The 22,751-nt window shown below is 46.7% G+C and overlaps 1 protein-coding gene across 1 annotated transcript in view; it reads left to right on the top strand.

The window, feature by feature from the left end:
• LOC115275972 (histone-arginine methyltransferase CARM1-like) overlaps positions 1–22,751 on the top strand; it is a 173,523-nt gene that overhangs the window by 46,296 nt on the left and 104,476 nt on the right. The window contains exons 3-4 of the mRNA XM_029919685.1: positions 9,598–9,704; positions 10,560–10,664. Coding sequence (XP_029775545.1) covers positions 9,598–9,704; positions 10,560–10,664 — 212 coding nt within the window. The remainder of the gene's footprint in view (positions 1–9,597; positions 9,705–10,559; positions 10,665–22,751) is intronic.

Genomic DNA, 22,751 nt, shown 5'->3' with positions numbered 1-22,751 from the left:
GGGAGCAGACCTGGGTTTGGGCTGGCCCCAGCTCGGAGACTGCAGGAGTCACTCAGCCCAGGGTCCGCACCCGGATCTTCTTACTTCTACTTCCGGTTCCATGTAGTCTGTAATGCTCCTGCTTCTCCCTCAGCTGCCGTCAGCTGCGGTTTGGCCTGTCTCTGCTCTTCTTTCTTCTGCTGACAGACACCCCATTCTCCTTTGGGTTTAGACAGGACTGCCTCAAGTCTGGTCAACTGGCATGGACCCCTGGCCAGAACAATGGACTCCAAAATGGGGGGGGGGTCTTTACCCAAACAGGGTTCAATGAGATTCAGTCCGTGGCTTTTGTTGGAACGTTTTAGAAAGATCGGATTTGCTGAAGTGGTTGCAATGTCACTTTGGAGACGCTGGTGGTAATCTTGTCTTGTGAGGGATCATCGTGTCCTCCTGAGCGTGAGGCCCAAACAGAAATGTAGAAGAAAGTGAGAAACAGAGAAAGACTGAGAGACAGAGTTAAGAAACCAAGGTAGACGAAGAGAGAGTGTGTCGCAGCAATATCATTTGAGATCCTGGACCCAGCCGTTCTTGAAAATAGAATTTTATTCCTTCATTTTTCAGTTTTGTGAGCCACAGCGTTTCTATTTGAGGTAAACGTAGCTGAATTTCCACCACTTGTCAACAGAGGAGTTTTCACTGAAGTCGTTTGCTTCGAGTCTTGGTCCTGCTCGGGCTCCATCACTTCTGACCCCTGTTCCTTCGGCTTACTGGAGACCGCACAGTTCTTAGATTCTGGGCTTTTCCTGTTGGGGATGGAGCCTCGGGGCGGGAGGACTGGGATCCCACAGGGGTAAGGGGCTTGGCTCAACCTTCGAATGAATGAACCCACTTCCCTCCGAACCTGCCCTCACAAATGGTGAGGCTCACTGTTTTACATGTTTAGGTCAATGCTGATCATCTCAGTAAGGGTTTAATTGGTTTTTAAAGATATGCATGAAGATTGCCTCAGAAATTTGGTGAAATGTGTGACCCATTTTTTTTTTTTTTGCATAAGACTCTTAACGTTCACAGGTGTAACACGTACATGAAATGCCCCCAAATAGCTCTCCTCGGTGCTTCTTACTAATGTTTCATTTGGAAAGAAAGTGTTAGGGAAGTGGTATATGGACCATGAGTTACAGGTCTGGATTGCAGATTGCAAGGCTTTGAGGAAAAAAAAGCAAACCAAGTAATACCTGTAGTTTCTGAGAGCCCATACGTACTTTTGTTTTGAGAGAGGCCAATTTGGCAGTTGCTTTCAAGGAATGCTGACAAGTTTTGTTTTGTTTTTGTTTTTATCCCCAAAGAAGACAAAAACAGTATAAGGGAAAAATTAGCTTGAAGTTTGGTAAGGTCGTCCATTTGTCTAGTTTTCCCATGTATACAATAGAAATATCCAGTGTCTTTTTTTTTTAATGTTTGTTTATTTGAGGGGAGAGAGAGAGAGCACCAGGGAGCGCGTGTGGACATGCATGTGGGGGAGGAGCAGAGAAAGAGAAAATCCCAAGCAGGCTCCATGCTGTCAACGCAACACAAACCATGAGATCATAACCTGAAATCAAGAGTCGGGCGCTTAACCGACTGAGTCACCCGGACGCCCCAGAAATACCCAGTGTCTGTCGACTGCTCAAGGACTCTCCTTTACGTCTAAATCCTTTTGCCAGTTTACTAAGAAAACCTGCTCGTCTGGGAAATAAAAAGGCCATCCTTATGTTGACTCTTACTCAGCAGCCGAGTCCCCTGCAGGGATGCGTGTCGGCGACGTGCTCACAGAGAAGACGGCACTGCAGCTGTCGGCATCTCCCCCTACGGCTTGGGTGATGCCCCGAGAGCCCGCTCTGTGTCCCGAGCCCACGTCGGAGGAACAGCGCAGTCTGTCCTGAGCCCTGCCCATTCTGCGGGGGAGGCACTCAGGCCGCCTTGCTAGGGGGAGGAGATGTGGACGGGGCAGTGGTCAGCTTCACGGTCGTCTTTGTGTGCTGCCTACAGGAAGGTAGATGGCTTCCTTAGGTGCCCAGCACCGTCAGCCTAATTTGGCGAACTTGAGCTGATGGGCTAGAGAAGAAATAAAATAGGCTGTCCATAAATGAGTCAAGACAGCCCCAGAGCACGGCTGCTACAGGGTGTAGAGTGTGACATATTTTTAAAAAAACTCCACCCCATGATTATCATATTGTCAGTTGTGTGTTTTCTGGTATAATTTCGGGACATGTGGCCGGAACAGCTGAGGCAGTCAGACAGGTAGTACCCTTTCCTGCAAAGAAAGACGCTCGTATCTTGGTAAATAAACTCTGCATGGAAAGCACTACAGGCAGGATCGCTTGTAAATAGCAGCTATTTACGAGAAGCAAGCAAACAAAAACAGATCCCTTCAATCTGGTCTTTTAGAAGGAACAACAGTAAGGAAACGGCGTGTCTCCACAGCCTATCGATCTGCAAGGAGGACTGCGTGCTGAAATTGAAAAGCAGTCACTTGGTAAGAAGAAACTGACATCGAGCTTGAGAACCCAGGAAATAAGGAGAACCATGGCCGTAGCCTGGTAGAGAAAGTCACAGCTTCACGTGTGTGGCACAAGTGACAAAACTTGGTTTAATCCACCGTGCCGGTTCCACACCCTCTTCACAAGCAGTGTGGATAAGTGTGTCCTTTGAAAGAAGTCCCCAGTTTACTCCTAATCTGTGCTGTGTCAGAGGGACTTGGCTTTTACTAGTAATTGAGGGCATTTCGCCACCCCTCAGTGCCCCACCGTCTGCTTTGCTTCTGGGATCTACCCAACTCTTTATTCTGGAGCAGTGGTTCTGCCCCCTCCCCTCCACTCCGTTTCCACCCTGAGCGGCTGAAGGAGCCACGAAGCAGATGGGAACATCCATTTAGACTGAATTATGTTCTAAACTGCGGGCCTTTCTTTTCTTTCCTCTGGGAGCCTTCCTGGACCTACAGAATGAATGGCATCTTTTAAACAAACGATCAAAAGGCTTTTTCACCACCCCCCCCAAAGTGGCGCTTCTTGCCAAAATGTTCTCCCAAGGCAAAATCACCTGCTGGATTGTAAGATTCCGTCACTCCCCTTGCTGAATGAACGTCCCTGCCCCTAGTTTGGAGAACCGAGGAAGAGGAGGTGGGTTGTTACTGCTGCATCTTATTTTGGATCCTCCCCTGACAATTGCCCCAGATGGAATGTTTGTGTCTCCCTCAAATTCATATTTTGAAACCTCATCCTCCATGTGGTGGTATTTGAAGGTGGGGTCATTGGGAAGTGATTATAAAAGAGATCCCAGGGCGCCTGGGGGGCTCAGTCAGTTAAGCCTCCGCCTTCAGCTCAGGTCAGATCTCACGTTCATGGGTTCAAGCCCCGTGTCAGGCTCCGTGCTGACAGCTCAGAGCCTGGAGCCTGCTTCCGGTTCTGTGTCTCCTTCTCTCTCTGCCCCTCCCCCTCTCATGTTCTGTCTCTGTTTGTATCAAAAATAAATAAAACATTAAAAAAAAATTTTTAAGAGATCCCAGAGAGGTCCCTTGCCACTTTTGCCACAGAGGACACAGCCAGAAGCGAGCAGTCTGCACCGCTAGAGCCTGGCCATGCCAGTACCCTGATCTCAGAATTCCAGCCTCCATGCCTGTGAGAAGTGGATTTCTCTTGTTTGTGAATCACCCAGTCTGTGGCCCTTGTTGGAGTGGCCTGGATGGATTGGCCCAGTGTCCTCCAGAGACCTTCCTCTGGAGACTGAGGGAGGGAGAAAGCAACCGTTAAATTTCTTGTCCTTTTTAAAGGGTTTTTTTTTTAAACCTTATACATTGCATGGAAACACAGAAATTTCCTTTAGTTGCACACATTTATCTAACCATTAAAATAAAGGTAGGGGCGCCTGGGTGGCTCAGTTGGTTAAACGTCCGGCTTCGGCTCAGGTCATGATCTCACAGTTCGTGGGTTCGAGCCCTGAGTCGGGCTCTGTGCTGACAGCTAGCTCAGAGCCTGGAGCCTGCTTCAGATCCTGTGTCTCCCTCTCTCTCTGACCCTCCCCTGCTTGCACTGTCTCTCTCTGTCTCTCAAAAATAGGTGAAAGACATAAAAATAAAATAAAATAAAATAAAGGTAAGGGAGGCTTGTAAAGAAAACAGTTTCCTGGCAGCCATTGGGACAGAAATCGTCATGGGCGGAGTTCATTGATCCTGCTTCCTGTTCTGTGCAGGATGCTTCTTCCTAAATCCCCTAAATGCATCTGAAACCTGTCACAGGAGAGGCTCTGATAGAGTTGTGACTGTAGTGTCTGTAGTGTAATAATACTGGATTTTTAAAATAGCAAATGCCATAGAGCAGATATACCCAGTTGCTGTTTATTTGGGAAGGCTGGTATGAGTTGCATGGATGCTGGGGTAACATGAAACCTCGTTGGAACTTCTCTTCTTTCAGCGTCTCCTCTGGAGACAGTTGTCCCCTTTGGAGACAGTTGGTGAGTGACACAAGACTAGCCATGTGACCCGATAGTCATAATCTTGTTTGTTAACCAAAAATGATACTTTTCAACTTGTCACACATCTTGTTTACTAAAATAAGCCACCCCGTATTTTCAGCTGGATTAGGAGCTCAAATTTCCCCCAAAGTATGGAGACTGTTGAGAATACTCAAGACTATTTGTTGAACAAACGAATTGACTGCAGGCTTTGAAAGCCCAAACAAGCTAGATGCCCAGGACTCCAGGAACTCACAGATGGGTGACACAGACCGTGGCTAGCTGTCCCTGTGAGCGCCAAGGGGATCGGAGAGGTGCCAGGAGACGAGAACCCGCTGAAGATTATCTAGTATCTTCTGGGATTTTGTTTGAGTACGTCTGAGAAATTTTATTTTATTTCACATTATTTTCTTTTCTTTTACTTTTTAAATTGTATATTATTTTTTGGTACATTTGAACACTTCAGTACTCTCGGCAAATTTCAATTATATAGTATGCTGTTAGCAACTACAGTCACCGTGTTATGCATTAGATCCTCAGGCGTTAGGCATCTGTAAACATTTGCATCCCTTTACCAGCCTCTCCCTATGCTTTTCTGCCCCCCAGCTCCTGGCAACCGCTTTTCTACTCTCTCTTTCTAGGAGTTTGACTTTTTACAAGAAGATTCCACGTGTAAGAGATAACATGCTCTATTTGTCTTCCTCTGTCTCACCTCATTTAGCATAATGCCATCAAGTTCTATCCATGTTGTCCCAAGTGGCAGGATCTCCTTCTGTCTCATGGCTGAATAATACTTCATTGCAGGGGAAAATATATTATATAACACACGTAACATAAAATATATATCACATCTGTATCCATTCATCTGTTGACGGACAGGCCATTTCCATCTCTTAGCTACGGTGAGTAATGTTGCAGTGAACATGGAGATCCCTGAGAAAGGGACTTCACTTCCTTTGGATTACATTCCCAGAAGTGGAATTGCTGGATCATACGGTAGTTCTAGTCTGACTCCGTGGGGAATTTCCATACTGTTTTCCACAGTGGCTGCACCAAGTTACACTCCTGCCAGCAGTGCCTGAAGGCTCCCCTTTCTCCACATCCTCGCCCACACTTGTTATCTTTTGCTTTTTGATGATTGTCGTCCTAACAGTTGTGAGGTGATGTCTCGTTGTGATTTTGATTCCCTTTACCTATGATGAGCGATACAAAGCATCTTCTCAAATATCTGGTGGCCTTCTGTATGTCTTTGGGAAAATGCCTGTTCAATTCCTTGGCCTCGTTTTTAATCAGATTGATTAGGGGTTTTTTTTTCCTGCGATTGGGTTGTATGTGTTCTTTAAGTATTTTTAGATATCAACTCCTTATCAGATGTGTGGTTTGCCAATATTTTCTCCCATTTTGTAAGTTGCCTTTTCATTTTTATATTTCCTTTGCTGCTCAGAAGCTTTTTAATTTGATGTCATCCCACTTCTTTATTTTTCCTGTTGTTGCCTTTGCTTTTGGTGTCAAATTCAAAACACCACTGCCAAGACCAATGTTGAAATGTTTACCCCATTTTCTTCTAGAAGCTTTATGGTCTCAGATCTTATGTTCAGCAGTTTAGTCCATTTTGAGGTGACCGTTGGGCGTGGTGTAGGGTAGAGGTCCAGTGGATACCCACTTTCCCCAGCACCATATTGGAGAGCCTACCCTTTCTGCATTATATATTATTAGTTTCTTTGTTGTAACTTGATGGAGTATATAGATACATGAGTTTCTCTCTGGGCTCTCTGTTCTGTTCCATTCATCTGAGTGTTTTCATGACAATACCATGGTGTTTTAATTACTACAGCTTTGTAATATAGTTTGAAATCAGAAAGTGTGATGTCTCCAGCTTTGTTCTTTCTGAAGAGTGCTTGGCTGTTGGAGGTTTTGTGGTTCCGTACAAATTTTAGGCTTGTTTTTCTGTGAAAAATGCTGTTGGAACTTTGATAGGATGGCATTGAGTCAGTAGATTGCTTTGGGTAGGATGGAACATTCCAATCACGTTCATCTTCCAATCCCCGAGCCCAGGATACAGTTACCCTTACTTAGGTCATCTTCAACACTTTCTGTCAATGTCTTACGGTTGTTTGGGTCCAGATGCTGGTGTCACTTCCTTGATTCAGTTTATTCCTAAATATTGTACTCTTTTTGATGCAGTTTGAAATGGGGTTGCTTTCTAACACTTCATTGTCAGTGTATAGAAACACAGCTGATTTTTGTATATTGATACTGTATCTTGCAACTCTACTGAGTTCATTGCTTATAATGGTTTTTGGGTGGCGTCTCTCAGGGTTTCTGTATATAAGGTCACGTTTGCAAATAGAGACCATTTTGCTTCTCCTTTTCCAATTTGGATGCCTTTTATTTCTCTTTATTACCTAATTGCTCTGGGACTTCTGGTACTTTATTAAATAGGAATGGAGGCACGGGGCGTCCTTGTCTTGTTCTCAATCTTGGAGGAAAAGCTTTCACCGTTTTACAGTTAAGGATGATTTCAGCTGAAGAATTGTCCTGAGCGGCTTTTGCTATGTTGAGGTGTGTTCCCTTTATACCCAGTTTGTTGCAAGTTTTATCTAACAACGTTTTGAAACATTTTGAAGTTTTAAAATAGTACCCAGTGTCTTTTGGAGAGAATAAAATGCAAATATAGAGAATTGTAGTTTGATAGAGTTGGTAGTTTTGACCTCCCGTAGAAGCTGATAAGGAAATAATTAGGTCCAAAATTTGAAGGAACATGGTTAAAAATCTTGTTGTAATTAAGATCTACTAAGTCGGTGATGTTGTCTCTGAGAATAAAAAGGAAAAACCAGACCAAAAGAACACTGTAATTAATGGGCTTCATAGCTTTGTGTGTGGTCAGGAGATTCTATATAAAAAGTACTGACCAGGAAAAGCTAACTATTATTGTTCATGAAAAAGCAGGCTGTAGGAGTCCCCAGGTGTCTCAGTTAGTTAAGCATCCGACTCTTGATTTTGGCTCAGATCATGATCTCAGGTTCAGAAAAAAAGAAAACCAGATTGTAAAACAGGAGAATTCAATACTATTATTGTAAATACTATAGAGAGATAGATAAAAATATATGAAGAAAAATTACTGGAGAGTTTATCCCAAAATAATATTAGTGGTTAGATCTGGGAATTATTTTTCCTTCAGTGATTTATTTTCAGAATTTTTAAATTTCATCTGATTAAATTCTTTACAAAGTATCTTTTTAATTGTAAAAGAAAACAGTTCAAAGATCAATGTCACAGGGGAACAGAAATATCGAATCGTCTATTGACTGCCCATGTAGGAGGGTGTTGTAAAGAAGTAGTGTCTCTTTCACTGTAAGATAGAGTTAGAATTCTTATTTTATACAGAAGTTCTGTTAACTGGAGTTCTCAAAAATGTCTTGTCATCACAGTCATCAAGGACACAGTTAAAGATGCAAGTGCTGGGCTGTATCATTCCAAAACAGTACACCAGGGCAGGGACCTTGGAATCCAACCACAGGGAATTGGTTAAAATAGGGCACATCTGTCTGAAACATACATCCATTAACAATCATGTTAAGAGACTACTTAAAAACACGGGAAGTTATTCATAGTATTTTTTCTTTTTTCTTTTAATGGTTGTTTATTTATTTTGAGAGGGAGAAAAAGAGAATCCCAAGCAGGCTCCACTGTCAGCACAGAGCCTGATGCGGGGCTTGATCCCAGGAACTGTGCGATCATGACCTGAGCCAATATCAAGTCGAGCATTTAACCAATTGAGCCACCCAGGCACCCCTGAGGTATCTCAAATGAAAAGATATTTTTACAAAATAATGGGATGAAACTTTGCAAGGAGGAATTTTTACACACACACACACACACACACACATGCCCCAAAAGAACATACACCAAAATGTAAGTAATAATTAATAGCTTGTATAATGAGATGATTGTTTTTATTTTCTTCATTTTGGTTTATTGCATTTTGTGAATTTTTTACACTTTTCAAATGTTGCGTTTGTAGTTATTTTTAAAGTTTTGGATTATTTTTAAAAATTATTTTTGAAAACTGATTTTAAAATATAAAATTAATTTTTAATTATTAAAAAAATTTGTTTGCTTTTGAGTTAGAGTATGAGTAGGGGAATGGCAGAGAGAGGAGGGGGCAGAGGGCCCAAAGGTGGTGGCCCCGTGATGACAGCAGAGAGCCCGCTGCAGGGCTCGAACTCACAAAGCATGAGATCGTGACCTGAGCTGAAGTCAGACACTTAACCAACTGAGCCACCCAGGTGCCCCTGAGAGGCATTTCTAAGGCTAAAGACACAAAACTTGACAACTTTGTGTGATATGTTATCTATTAGTGGTATCCCTTCTGGGATTTTTTTTTTTGAGCCTTCACTTAGGTATTTTTTTCTTCAAATAATGGAAAGCATTGCCTTGTATTCACCTATCATCAGTTATTTTACTTTTTCTCTCTACACTCAGAGAATATCAAGTGTGGGGAAAAAACTCGTTACAATAGAATGAGATTATATGGATATACATACATATATATATTCATCATATATATATTTTGTATTCACACATATTTTTTTTTCCTTATCATCAGTAATCACCTTCCCCAGGGGACATACTGAGAATAAGCCTGTTTAGCCTTGTGAACACAGGACCAGGCGGATCCCATGAGCCCGGTCCCTGTGTGTCCCAGTAACCACTCTCACGTGACATTGGTGAATGCCAGTATGTTACACGTGTACATGAGGATGTCCCATCTCAGGGTGGCAGCCGTAGCCACCTTGCCGTTCCTTATCGTGTGTGTTTGGGAATGAACTTACTCTTTGAATCTTCTAATTTTTTTTTAAAGTTTATTTATTTTGAGAGAAAGAGAGAGCGAGGGAGAGAGAATGCGCCAGGGAGGGCAGAGAGAGAGAATCCCAGGCGGGCTCTGCACTGGCAGCGTGGAGCCCGATGCGGGGCTCAAACCCACAAACTGCGAGATCACCACCTCGCAGCTGGACCGAGCCACCCCGGTGCCCCCTGCCCTTTGGATCTTCTCATATTTTCCCAGAACTCGGTGAAGAGCGTAGTGGTGATTCTGTGTAGAAACGGGTCTGCTTCTCGTCCTTGCAGATCTCAGCTCCTTTTCACATACCTTGAGGAGCTGCCGGACTGAGAGGAAGGAGCCCTCCGTGTTCAGCCAGCGGACCGAAGAGGCGTCGGCCGTGCAGTACTTCGAGGTCAGGACAGTCGTTCTCGGTGGAGCTGAGCTCCCAGGTGACACACACCTGTGAACACACCTGACCGGCCAGAGCGGGGAGGGGAGGCACTGGACACGGCGCTGCGGTGCTTCTGAGAGTGTGGCCCCCCGGCCCAGCAGTCCCTGGGCCGGGACCCCCTCTGTCACTGCTCAGGTTTTCAGGACCCGAGCAGGCTGCTCTACCTTTCTGAGCCTCAGTTTCATCATCTGGGGAACATGACTTGGGTACTGTTTGTAGTGATTGAGTTTGATTAGAGGATGTGTGTCCCTCATTTCACGGAGTGCCTGTAACATTACCAAACTCTACCAAACGGTAGCAGTTACGACGATGATGTTTCTGGCCATCAGTGTTCGTGGCTCTGTGTGCACCACCCACCCAGCCGGCTTGCTTTTCTGATCAGGATTACTGTCATCACTGCCTCCTGCCCTCCTCCTGCTCTCACTCAAGGCCTCTGTCCAAGTCCTCTTGTTCTCTCCTGGCTCCTGGGACTCATTAGAGACATCCTTTTGGCCTCTGGCCTCTCTCTCTCTCTCTCTCTTATCCCTGTTCCTCTTGACCTGTGTTTTCTCATAACCTCTGCTTTGAGGAGGGACCCTGGGCACCTGTCGGATCAGTATCGAGGCCTGAACCTGTCTCGTGGAGCAGTGGTCAGAAGTCTAGGGTCACCTTAGCGGTCTAGACCCTGCAGCTGTGTCCCTCTGTCTTTCAGAGCCTCAGCTTGCCCATGCGTTAGACTAAGCCTGCCTTGACCAAGGGGGCTCTAAGAGCCAGACGCTCATGAAGGTGATCCCTTGGGGCTTGTTGACTGTCCCTCTCCTTGTCTTTTTGCTGCAGTTTTACGGCTGCATTTCCCAGCAGCAGAACATGATGCAAGACTCTGTGAGGACAGCCACTTACCAAAGAGCCTTCCTCCAGAACCACATTGACTTTCGAGACAAGGTAATGTCAGCCGTGTCTTATTATCTCAAACCATTTTAAGAAAGCTGGTCAAAAATTAGAATCAAAATTAATCTTTGGTAGAGTTACTGTATGACCCAGCAATTCCTTCTCCTAATTATATACGCCAAAGAATTGACAGCAGGCATTCAAACTTACTTGTACCTGAATGTTCATAGCAACATGATTCACAATAGGCAGAAGTGGAAAGAATCCAAATGTCCATCACCTGGTGAACGGAGACACAAGACGTGGTACGTCCATACAATGGAGTATTGTGGGCATCATTCCTATTATCTTATCCATAAAAAATGGTGCCGTTCTGATACGTGCTTCCACACGGATAAACCATAAAACCTGTTGGGTAAAAGGAGTTACAGAAGCTCATAAATATGATTCCACTTACATGAAACATCCAGAATAGGCATATCAGAAAGGAAATGGACTCGTGGTTTCCAGGGCTAGAGGGCGGGAGAAGTGGGGAGTGGTGCTTAATGGGTGCAGGGTTTCCTGTTAGGGTGTTAGAAATGGCTTGAAACGTGATACGGGTAATGGTTACATAACAGAGAGAATGTGCCAAATGGCACAGAGTTTTACAATTTAAAATGAGTGATGGTCCACTTGATGTTACACGAGTTCTGCCTCAATAAAGAAATTGAGCTTTGAGCGCCAGGAACTCAAGAGACTGAAGGCACCGTCTCCTGGTGCACTGAGTGGGTTAGGACCTCCAGTCCTACCTAATGAACGCCTCTTATTAAGTGACTCTACTTCGATTCTTTTCATAGACTCCAAAGTGCCTGCGCTTTATTTCCTTCACAAAATGGATCTGAATGATGAATGACAGCTAACACATTACATGAGGATTGGCCATTATTATTCTCCTACCTGTTAAATACGTAGCCGGTGTTCAAAATACTCTATCGCTCATCTCGGAGACACCAGGACTGGTCAGTGGAATAAGCCGCCCTGGGATTTAGTTGCATGTTTTCTCCCTAACTTGCTGTGTGATCTTAGGCCAAACACTAAACTCCTCTGAGCCTCACAGTCTACACACCCTTTGATATTGGCAGCATTCATTCCTCCGGAAGGGTGTGGTAGGACATTGAAATAATGATCCTAATGACTCATGGTTTCGTGTGTCTGTCTAATTTTTTACCTTTATCTCTATGCTGTTCTTCTGATATGCTTTCACCAAAGACTGTGACACAGGTGACCTTTTGTGGGCTTCAAAGCCTAGGGCTTACTGGGCCTTGTGGCTCCTGGCCTAACTCATCCTCTTGGAACCTGAGATTACCGTACTCAGGGAAGAAGCCCCGTCCTGCCTACTGGAGGTTGAAAGGTCACACAAAAGAGGACTTGAGGCCCTCCAGACAACAGCCACAGCCACCAGTTCTCTGCGTGGGGCCATCTTGGTCTGCCTGTCCAGCCACGCCTCCAGCTGAGTGCAGAAATGTGCCCAGGCAAGACCAGCCCTCCCATGGAATCGAGGGAAATGATAAGTTGTTTCCAGTTTAAGCCACTAAATTTTGACGTGGCTGGTTATGCAGTACTAGTTAATTGAAACGGAGAGAAAATGCGTGAAAAAGCAGTGATAAATGTGCACCCAGCTCGAAGCTGATTTGCCTCTGACCTTCATTCTTCTGTCATAGTCTGCTCCTGAGCCCGTCAGTTTTTAGTGTTCTTTATTTTTTCTTGGTTATTCCAGAATTTCCATTTGGCTTTTGTTTTATGTCATCCGTTTCTTGCCTAAGACCTTGTGTTCAACCCGTGGGTTTCAGCAGTGTTCACGACCGCTGGTGGGAGCTTCTTTATCACCGTTCTTGTCAGCTCGTCCTAACCTCCGTCTTCCTGCTGTGCTGGCTTCCGTTGGTTGCCTTTTCCAAGGGAAGTGGAATTTCCCTGATGGTTCATATGCCAAGGAATTGTGGATTGCATTCTGTGCGTTTTGAATATTAAGTTAGGGGACGCCGGGTTCTTGCTGAAAGCCCAGGGAGAATGTTATTTTTGTTTTCATGTTCCTTCAGCTTCGTTCTGCTCGGGCTGCGAGTTCCACGCCGCCAGCTGGCCTTCTGAGGGCTCCGTTCCTAAGTCAGCTCAGTTTTCAGAGCCTTTCGCCATGCTGTTGGGGTCTGTGTGTGTGTGTCACCTGTTGGTTGGTCTGGCCCCCAGGCAGAGTCCTCAAAGTCCTGGTATGCTGGTTAAGATCGTGTTCATGCATGTGAGCCCAGGCATGTTTGTTTGTGTGTTTGTTTAAATTAGGTTTATTTATTTTGAGAACGAGAGCAAGTGGGGTCGGGGCTGGAGGTTGTGGTATGAGAGAACCCCAAGCAGGCTCCGCACTGTCAGCGCAGAGCCCGATGCGGGGCTCAAACTCACAAACCGTGAGATCATGACCTGAGCTGAAATCGTGAGTCGGGTGCTTGGCCCACTGAGCCAGCCAGGAGCCTGAGCCCAGGAATTTATTCAGAGAAAAAAGCGAAATTTTATGGAGTGCCTTTGCCACGCTCCTTCCTCTCCATGATTTCCCTGGGACTTTCCGAACCCTTGGCACCACTGCTCAGCCTCCGGCTGAAAAGCTCGCTCTGTCCTGCTCTTCTAGGACTTTGCTGACACTGGCCAAGCAAAGAGAAGACAAAGAAAGAAAAAAGGCACCTGTGAAAAAAGGCCCGGGGAAGGGTGGGTGGTCTCAGCCTTTCGGGAATGACAGCATTGAATGCAGAGAAAGGTTGTCTCGGCTCCGAAGGCTGATGCTGTCACTGCCCCTTGATCGCCGGGGGCTGGAACACAGAAGAGAAGGAAGGGGAGGAAGAGAAAGGAAGGGGAGGAGAGAGAAGAGGAAAAGGAAAAAGAGGAAGGGAAGACCAGACCATCTTCATATTTGAGATGCTGGTGTCCTTTCTTGATGCTGGAGCCAGAACCAGGTGTCCCCAGGCACGCTCTTGTCTGCGCCCCGGAGCCCGTTTCTGGTGTGTTGAGTTCAGATGATGGAGACGGGGGAGGATATGGTGTGACCGCACTTTGAACTCCGGTCTTCCCCAGTCTGCGTGCCACTGTACACACTGCAGAGCCTTCCAGCACCTGTTCCATGCATTTAGTGGAAGAGACAGGGCACAGGGGACTCTCTCCAGCTTCCCCAGGACCAGATGCTTCTAGAACGCAAGGCTAGGTACTCTGATGAATGAAGGCGATAAGACCAGAGTTGGTTTTTTGGCCACAGGGTCCCACATGTCCTGTCATATGTCCTGAGGTGCCCAGGACATTTGCTTTGCCAACGGGGCCCTGCCTGGCTAACAGCTAGGAAGTGACATCCCTCCCCAGGAGCACCTGATTGTGACAGGGAGGCAGGGTGAGGATAGAGGGGAAAAGCTTGTTGCTTTTGACACTTAATCTCATCGTCAACATTGTGGGTAACCAGCCTTATTGACCTAAAGTGGGTATTTTCTGCTAATTGAAAAAAAATCAACTCCAATCTATTGATGGCTTTGTGGTTTGAACATGTTTCCTGGAAGTTATACTTTTGCCTAGGGAAACTTCCCTCGCTCTGGAGTTGCTTAGTTCTCATCTATAATTTATTTTCTATTATCTATCATCTATCTGTAATCCGTTTTTCTGGGGTTGACAACTTCTAAAGACCACTCCCCAAACAATTAATCATGTGAATCATTTGCATCCTAATCTTGGACAGAATTTCACATGGATTATGTCACTTGACCATTTCATTTGTGTATCTTTTCATCCATAAAAATGAAGATACTGGACCAGATCATCTTTAAGGTCACTCACAGCTGTAACCTCATTTGCTTTTGCAAAAATACCCTTTTCCTGCCAGCCTGAAACAGGCACGTCTGCCAGTGAAATAAAATAGACTTCTATCTGTTGGGTTTTATGAAGGTGAAAATTAATCACATGGTTGATTATTAATTATATCTCTTTCCCCTTCTGAGTTCTGAACCAATTTAGAAATAGACACAGATGTCAGGTAGAAATAATATCAGCCCTACGGTTAGTGGTGCTGCTTGGAGAACAGGGCTCGGGCCTGTGGCCAAAGAAGACCCTCCTGTTTCTTCCCCCCCAGACTGAACTGTTTGCCTCCCGTTTGAATGCTGGACAAGCAGTCTCCCCAGACAGACCCCGAGCCTGCCATGCCAGTGTGCGTGTGGGGACTCGGGAGCGTGTGCCCAGTCAGGGGGCAGGCACGATGGGCCCTGCCGGGTGCTGGGCCATGCGCGCTCCTCCCCGTCTCTTCCTGTTGGTCCCCAGACACATGGCTCACTCCTGCTATGAAGGAAGAAGAGCAAGGTCAATGATTCTTCCAGTACTGACCTCTCCTGGGAGTCCATGTCCCCTCCCCTCTGAGTACTGAAATAGCTCACTGTCCTACCTGTAACGTCTCGAGGATCCCCGCGGTCCTAGACAAACTAAACGGTTGTTCACCCCAACTCCGAATCTACCAAATCCAGCACAAATCCCAGACCTTTTTAAATCCTTGTTTCCTTTATCATTTGAAGAACATTCTAGAATAGCCCCATAGCCATGGAGGATGCTACCTTTTCACTAAGCCCCTTGTGTTCTTTCTCAGTGAAATTAATTACCCAAAAGGACATGGGTTTAGCATGATCGATACCAATGGCTGTTATTTACTGAGGAACTTAGTGCATGTGAGCCCCGTGCCCGAAGCTTCCCAGACACTGTTTCTGCCTTAATTCAGGCTGCTATAGCAAAACTACCGTAGACAGGCTGGTTTAAGCAATAAGCACTTACTCCTCACAGCCCTGGAGGCTGGGAAGTCCAAGGTCGGTGCGTTGGTAGAGCCGGTGTGTGGGGAGGAGTCACGTCCTGGTTCATACATAGGTGTTCCTGCTGTATCTCCACATGACCCAGAAGAACAGGAAGCCAGTGCTTTTATGTCTCCCCCTGGTCGGAACCCCCTTCACGAGGGCTCTGCCCTGTGACCTCACTACTGCCCAAAGGCCCATCTCCAGACCCCATCCCATTGGAGATTAGAGTTTCAACATTTGAATTTTAGGGGGACGCAGACACTCAGTCCACATGGCAGGTTCCTTTGATCTTCATTATAGTTTTGTGAGATAAAAGCAAATATCATTGCCACTTTAGAGACAAAAGAACTAAGGGCTGAGGATGTTGTCAGTGTACCTGAGTTTATACAACTAGGAAATGAAAAGGCCAGGATTTGACCCCAGTTAGCCTTACTTTAGAGCACCCCCGCTACCCACACATAACCCCTGAAAGGGACTGCTAAAATTGCCAAGGGAGAATTTTGTCTCTCGGAGCTGACGGACAGTGTGGAAACATTTGGTCCCTTAGGTATCCCCCTATGAGGTAGCATGGAGCAATGGTCTTGGTCAAGTTCCAGAACTGGAAAGCCAAGTTCAAAGTGTAGCCCGGTCACTTACTACAGCACCTGCTCTAGGCCTTTATCCCATTCGCCTTGAGGTCTTGGGCAAGTGGGCTACTGCCTCTGGGCTTTAATGTCCTTTATCTGGCAGACTGGTGACTACTTCTTGGAGTCCTGGCTAGGGTAAGACGAGACATTGCATATGGGGTACTCAGTGACCCAGCGGAGGAACTCAGCACTGAGTAGCAACGACTCTTACTGTCACCAATGGTGTTGGGGATGGTGCTGGGTTGTCTGCCTCCGCTGTAGTTTCAAATCTTGATTCCTCCCCTCCCCCATTCTGCCTCCTCCATGCACTTTTAATGAAAATCCTTTCTTGGCCAGAGCACCGCTGGCTGAGGACTCTGTTTGGAATCCATCCAGGAAACTGACCCCTGCTGGCACTCACCCCCTCCCCCTCCTCAGAGTTTCTGTTAATTGCCATCTGGCTATTTTTAGTTTCTTCAAGTGTGTGCCCAGTCCAAGCAGGGGAAGTCCATCCCGCTGAGGGTGTGGGGCCGCGTGAGCCGTGGGGTTTTAATTTGGAAATGTTTTGACACTTCATTTGTCAGGGCACCAGTTGCTGGAACCTTGGGAGAATAAGCAGGAGCCGGAAGCTTATTACCTTTTTTTTTTTTTTTTTTTATTAAATCCGCGTTTTCACAGAGGAGAGCATCCCACACCGAAACAGCCACTTGGTGCATTCAGATGTGCAGCTGGCTTAGGCAGAAGGGATTCAGGGATTCGAAGGCTTTAAAAAAAAAAAAAAGCATAAATAACAACAACAAACACGCAAACTCAGCCTGCTCCCGATTGTCAGCTGGTATTCAGGTTCGCAGACCCTGAGCTCCAGGCCCTTCTGCCCTGAGTTTTCCTCACTGTGGGCTTAGCGTCAGCTTGGTCAGAGGTCCTGGAGTCGGTCTCTCATCCTCCTTGGAAAGTCTCCTCCCGCCTTGAAACACTGTTAGAGCCTTGGCTAACCCGACACGGTAATGTCTGACCATCATCGATGGGAGTACAACTGCAGCACCCGTCTGTGTGTGATGGGACAGCCCTTGATTCCTTATTTTAAAAACAAAATAAATTTTTTTAAAAAAAGGGAGGGGGCACCTGGGTGGCTCTGTCAGTTGAATGTCCGACTTCATCTCAAGTCCTGATCTTGCAGTTCATGGGTTCGAGCCCCACGTTGGGCTCTGTGCTGACAGCTCAGAACCTAGAGCCTGCCTCGGATTCTGTATCTCCCTCTCACTCTCTGCCCCTCCTCTGCTCATATTCTGTCTCTCTCTGCCTCTCAAAAATGAATAAACGTTAAGATTTTTTTTAAACCTCTTTAGTAAGGTATAAATCAGATAATAAAAAATGATACATATTTGATATGTACAACTTGATGATCTTGGAGGTATCAGTGTATGCCCGGGAAGCCATCACCACAGTCTGTGCCATAAATGTATCCATCACATCACTTCCAGAAGCTTCCTCCTGCCTTCTTTACGTACTGTTATTTTGTGATGAGAACACGTAGCAGCAGATCTGTCCCCTTAGCAAAGTTGTGAGTCTGCGACGCAGTGCTGTCAGTGGCAGACGCCGAGCCGTGGACATCCAGGAATTAAGAGTTGGGTTACTCATCTCACACGCTTTCCTCTTTCTCCCTCCCCCCAGTCCCTGGCAACTAGCGTTTGCTCTCGGCTTCAGCGAGGTTGACTCTTTGAGATACTTGATATACGGGAAATCGTGTAGCCTTTGTCCTTCTGTGTCTGGCTTATTTGATTGAGCGGACTGCCCCCTAGATTCATCCATGCGTACGGCAGGATCTCCTTTCTAAGGAAGAATATTCCTTGTATGTGTGTCCCACATTTCCCAAAATCATTCTTTACATCTTCCACGTCTCGCCCCCGTTCCGCGTCATCATTGACTTGGTGCTGGAAGGAGAGGAGAGCACTCCTGATTCCCTCTAGGTGCTTTGCAGGTCTCTCCTCCCTCGCTTGTGTGTTAGGCTTGTTGGCTGCCGACATCAGAAGCCAGCTCTCCGAACTTGAGGGAAGAAAAGGGAGAGAGTCATTTCTCTGAAGGATACGGGGTCACTGGATATGTGACCAACTTCCGGAAGCACGTTGCACAGTTGGTCTCAGAAAGACAGCAGTGCAGCCAGACATGGGCACCATGCATGCACGGGCTTCACCCACTGCTGCCCTTGGGCGTTGGCCTTAGAACCGCCCTCTGATGCGCTGGAACCTGGACGTGGCTGTGACCTCCCCTGAGTGGATTATCTGGCGGCCCCCAGCCTGCCCATTCTGAGCTTCATGTGCAAAGTGCCTCCTGTTGGTGGAACTCGGCCATGCCTGTGATTTAGCATCAAGGCTGCTACGAGGGACCATGAGACGCCTTCAGCTCCCCTCCTGGGAGGTCGGTGCTCCCTCAGAAGTGGGGCATTGTCCAAACCCAAGGAGGGGTTCACATGCTGAGAGGCACAAAGGAATGGCACATGCCCACCTTAGCACACAGTGAGCACACACGATACACATTGTCAGGCTAATGGTATAGATAAAAGGCCCAGAGACACCCACATTGGACTAACTTCCTTTAGGGTGCACAGTTGCTAAGTGGTAGAGTTATATGCAAACTCAGGTCTGCCCCTGCCCCCCGTCTCTCTCTCTCTCTCACGCACCCCAGAGGCCTGAGTAATGCATTTTTGTTTCTTATGCCTTCAACTTTAGCTGTTTTCATTTCCTAGGACTGCCATACAAGCTAGGTAGCTTAGAACAACAGAAATTTATTCTCTCACTGTCCTGGAGGCCAGAAGTTCAAAATCAAGGTGTCACAGGGCCATGTTCCTTCTGAACGCTCGGGGCTGGGGAGGGGGCTTCCTTCCATCTTCCTCGTTCCTTGTGGTTGCCGGCAACCTTTGGCGGCCTTGTCTTGTCGATGCATCAGTTCAATCTCTGTCTCCGTTGCCACATGGCCTCCTCACCATGTGTCTGTGTCTGTGTGTGTACATCTATCTCTTCCTGTAATGATCCCCGTCATAATCCAGTGTGTTGTTATCGGAACTTAATTATCTATAAAAACCGTATTTCCAAATAAGGTCCCATGCATAGGTTTTGGGCGGACATGAATTCTGGGCCACACTGTTCAACCCCGTCTAGAGGCCAAGATTCATGCTAGGTCGTATATCATAAGAATTCATCCCAGGGATTGATTTTATGAGGTAGGGGTAAACAGAAAGATGTAGAAATGAGCCTCAGTCTTTTTGTTTTTAAGTTTATTTCTTTTGAGAGAGGGAGCGAGCAAGAGAGCATGCAAGCACAGGCAGGGCAGAGAGAAAGGGAGAGAAAGAATCCCAAGCAGGCTCTGCACTCTCAGCAGAGAGCCGGAAGCAGGGCTTGAACACACAAACGATGAGATCATGACCTGAGCCAACACCAAGAGTCAGAAGCTTAACCGACTGAGCTACTCAGGCGCTGCAAAAAATGGACTTTGGTCTTAACTGATCTCTTTGGTCCCTTCATCCTTAAGGGAGCCTCTGCATAGAGTACTGGGACATGAGTGTGAAAGCACATGGCACGTCCATGCCAGGATTCTCCTGAGCTTGAGTGGGAATCTGCTCCTGGAAGACCGCAGGAGAAAGATGCCAGTGTCAGCAAAGAAAAGGGCTTTCATTTGGTGTGAAAGCACAGCGCAGCTTTCGAGGAGAGCCAAGAAGACAACCCGCAGTGATTTCAGACTGTGCTCAGGGCATTTGGGAATGAGGGACCTGGGGGCTCCGATGCATTCGGTGGATTTCTAGCCAAGATGTCTGTGCTCAAAGCCCATCTCTGCATCTTTCAAGATGGTGACATGTGCCCTTACTCTCTTTGAGGTTAACTGTAATTGGAGATAAGAAGGCTTACGTGGTGGCTATAAGAAGTGAGCTCCCATATGCAGAGTGTCTGCACAGTATTGGGATTGCTGCAGACGGGCGGAACTGGGGAGTCTGAATCAGAAATAATCTGCGCTTCAAGGATGTGACTTACTCAGACTGGTTAGCATCACGGGGTTATGCCACTGTCATAGTCAGCCCTCAGACCTCAGTGGTTTGCGTCCCATCTGATCCTTTACGGGCTACGCTTTGTGTGATTCTCACCCCAGGACCCAGGCTGCAGGACCAGCCTCCACGTGAAACATGCAGAGACAGGGAGAGTGGCAGACCGCACCAGTTCTTAAATCTTCCAACTGAAAGTGACCCATGGGACTTCCAATTTCATGGGCCGAAGCAAGCATTGCGGTCAGTCCTGATTTGAAAGAGCAAGGAAATGCAATTCTACCACGAGCGCATAAGGAGTACCAAAAATAGTTGGTAAATGGCCCTAATGACCATCATACCAGATGCCACTTTCACAAAGTCGTTAAAGAAGGGACAGATTGCTAAGGTGATATTGTCACTGCATCAGCTGTGCCTGAGAGGGAAGTAGGGAAAATAAGGGAGGCTTTGAAGGATTACTGTCTCACTATTATGGTTTTATTGGTTAACTCACTATTAACTTCTGCCTGGTGGATTGCCTACCCACGGGGTACAAGGCATTTTAGAAAGTTCTAGGGTTGAATTTCTAAACCTTCATGTTCCCTAGAAGGCAGTACCTCTAAGGCAGTGCCAAGGATTAGCTAGAAGACTCTGTGCAACAATCACTTCTAAAGCACATCATTTTGTTTTAATATCCGCTTTCCAGCATAAGAATGTAAGTAGGCAAACAGGATGAAATCCGTGAGAAGCAGGTACATGAAAAAAGCAGTGTCAGTGCTGTGCTAGAACCTGATCTTTCCCAGCACCGAGCCGGATGTTGGGCTCTGATGAGCTTAGCCCTTGGACTCCTCTTCTCACTTGATTTCCTCCATCTGAGCTACGGAGTCAGTGGTCATGTTGGATTTCCCACGACTTCAGTCATTGCCCTCGCCCGGCTTCCCTAACGCGCAGATCACGAGGTAGAGGCTTAGGCGCTTGTGCCTTATGAGGGAGGGCAATCCCCGGAAACACGAGTAGGGAGGAGACTGAGGTCCAGAGGGACAGCAGGGTAAGAGAGCGTATTACTCAGCTTGCTACAGCTTTCTATTTTTTATTTTTTACTTATAGTTTATTGTCAAGTTGGTTTCCATACAACACCCAGTGCTCCTCCCCACAAGTGCCCCCTCCATGACCATCACCCCTTCCGTCTTCCTCCTCCCTCTTCAGCCCTCAGTTTGTTTTCAGTATTCAAGAGTCTCTCATGATTTGCCTCCCTCCCTCTCCCTAATTCTTTCCTTAAAACCCATTGCGTGGTGTCACAGGGTATATTCAAAGAGGCCACATGAAGCCCCTTTATCTCCAGCCATTGGTCTAAGGGGAGAAAAGGAGGGGGACTGGGGTGCCCCCGCAGCAGACCCTTGGGCAGTGGGGACAGCAGCAGCAGCAGCAGCAGCAGCAGCGATGGAACTCAGCTCACGTTCAGAGCTGACACAAGCAGTTCCCAGGGCCACCCAGGCCAGAGGGCCACGCAGCTGTTCCCATTCTGCCATGACAAAAAACCCAAGCGTATTGTAAACACCACCCAGCCAGACCTGGGAGGCAATCTAGACCTTTCCTTCTGTCCAGTCTCCAAATACTTCCGCTTCTAGGAACTTAGCATTTGTGCAACGCTTCTTCCCCCCTCTGTCCCCCTGCTCGCGCTTAGCTCTCATTCACATCGTCCTTTTGCTGGAATTTTGCAAATTTTCCACTTAATATCCCTACTTGCCCCAGAGGTAAAAATATCTTCGGCTTTACATGGGAGAAGATCCCCACTCAAGTTGGCTAAAACTGTCGGAGGTGGTGTGACTCCAAGGTGTTTTAACCCAGTTACTCTGAACATCACATCCTAGTTTAACTGTGTCCAAGAAACAAGAGGCATCTTTTCTGTGTGTCTGTTGTAGAAGGGAAGAGATACTTCCCAGTAGCCCCCAGCAGACTTGCCCACGAGTCTCATTAATAACATTTTATCACACGCCCAAGCCTAACGCTGTCACTGGCAAGCAGAATGGAACTGGCTAGGATTGACACAGGCACCCAGGATCCCTCCCTGAGACTGGGGATGGTAACTAAACGGAGGAGAAGAACTCAGTAACATTGAGTTTCTGATGAGAAGGAAGAGGGGACCGATGTTGGTTTGGAGCCACCACCTCTCACCTTGTACCCTCCAGTCCGCGCCCCCAGTGGGATGCTATTAAAGTGCAACTAGGAAGTCTCCTGTTGAAACGTTTAATGATCCTTCTTTGCTTACGGATCAAGTCCAAGCTCTTGGTCTTATATCCGAGACCATCTGTAATCGGTGTCTGCCAGTTTCTCCACCTTTGGCTTGTGCCATGTTAATGTCTCAGCCACGCGCCTACCTCTATGCCTGGTGCACAGATGATGCTCGGAGGAAGTGTGCCTCCTAAATGTGACGGGCGCTAGGTGCTCCCACTGCTCCGTCACTTCAGAGAGCACAACATTGACTCAACCTGCAATTTCCATTGCTCAGTTTGCCTCAGTGAAGTCTTTCCAGACTGCTTGATAGAACAGACCCTTCTGCCTTCATATGCTCACTGTGCCCTTTCTGTAATTCTGTCATACATTAGTGTAACACATTATTGCATACAAATAATTAGTGTCATACAATAATGCAATGCATAATTGTACTTCTTTCTGACCCATCTCCTTCTCTGCCCCG

The sequence above is a fragment of the Suricata suricatta genome, chromosome 13, assembly GCF_006229205.1.
Source record: "Suricata suricatta isolate VVHF042 chromosome 13, meerkat_22Aug2017_6uvM2_HiC, whole genome shotgun sequence".
Taxonomy (NCBI): Eukaryota; Metazoa; Chordata; class Mammalia; order Carnivora; family Herpestidae; genus Suricata; species Suricata suricatta.
This window is presented reverse-complemented; position numbering and strand designations above follow the sequence as displayed.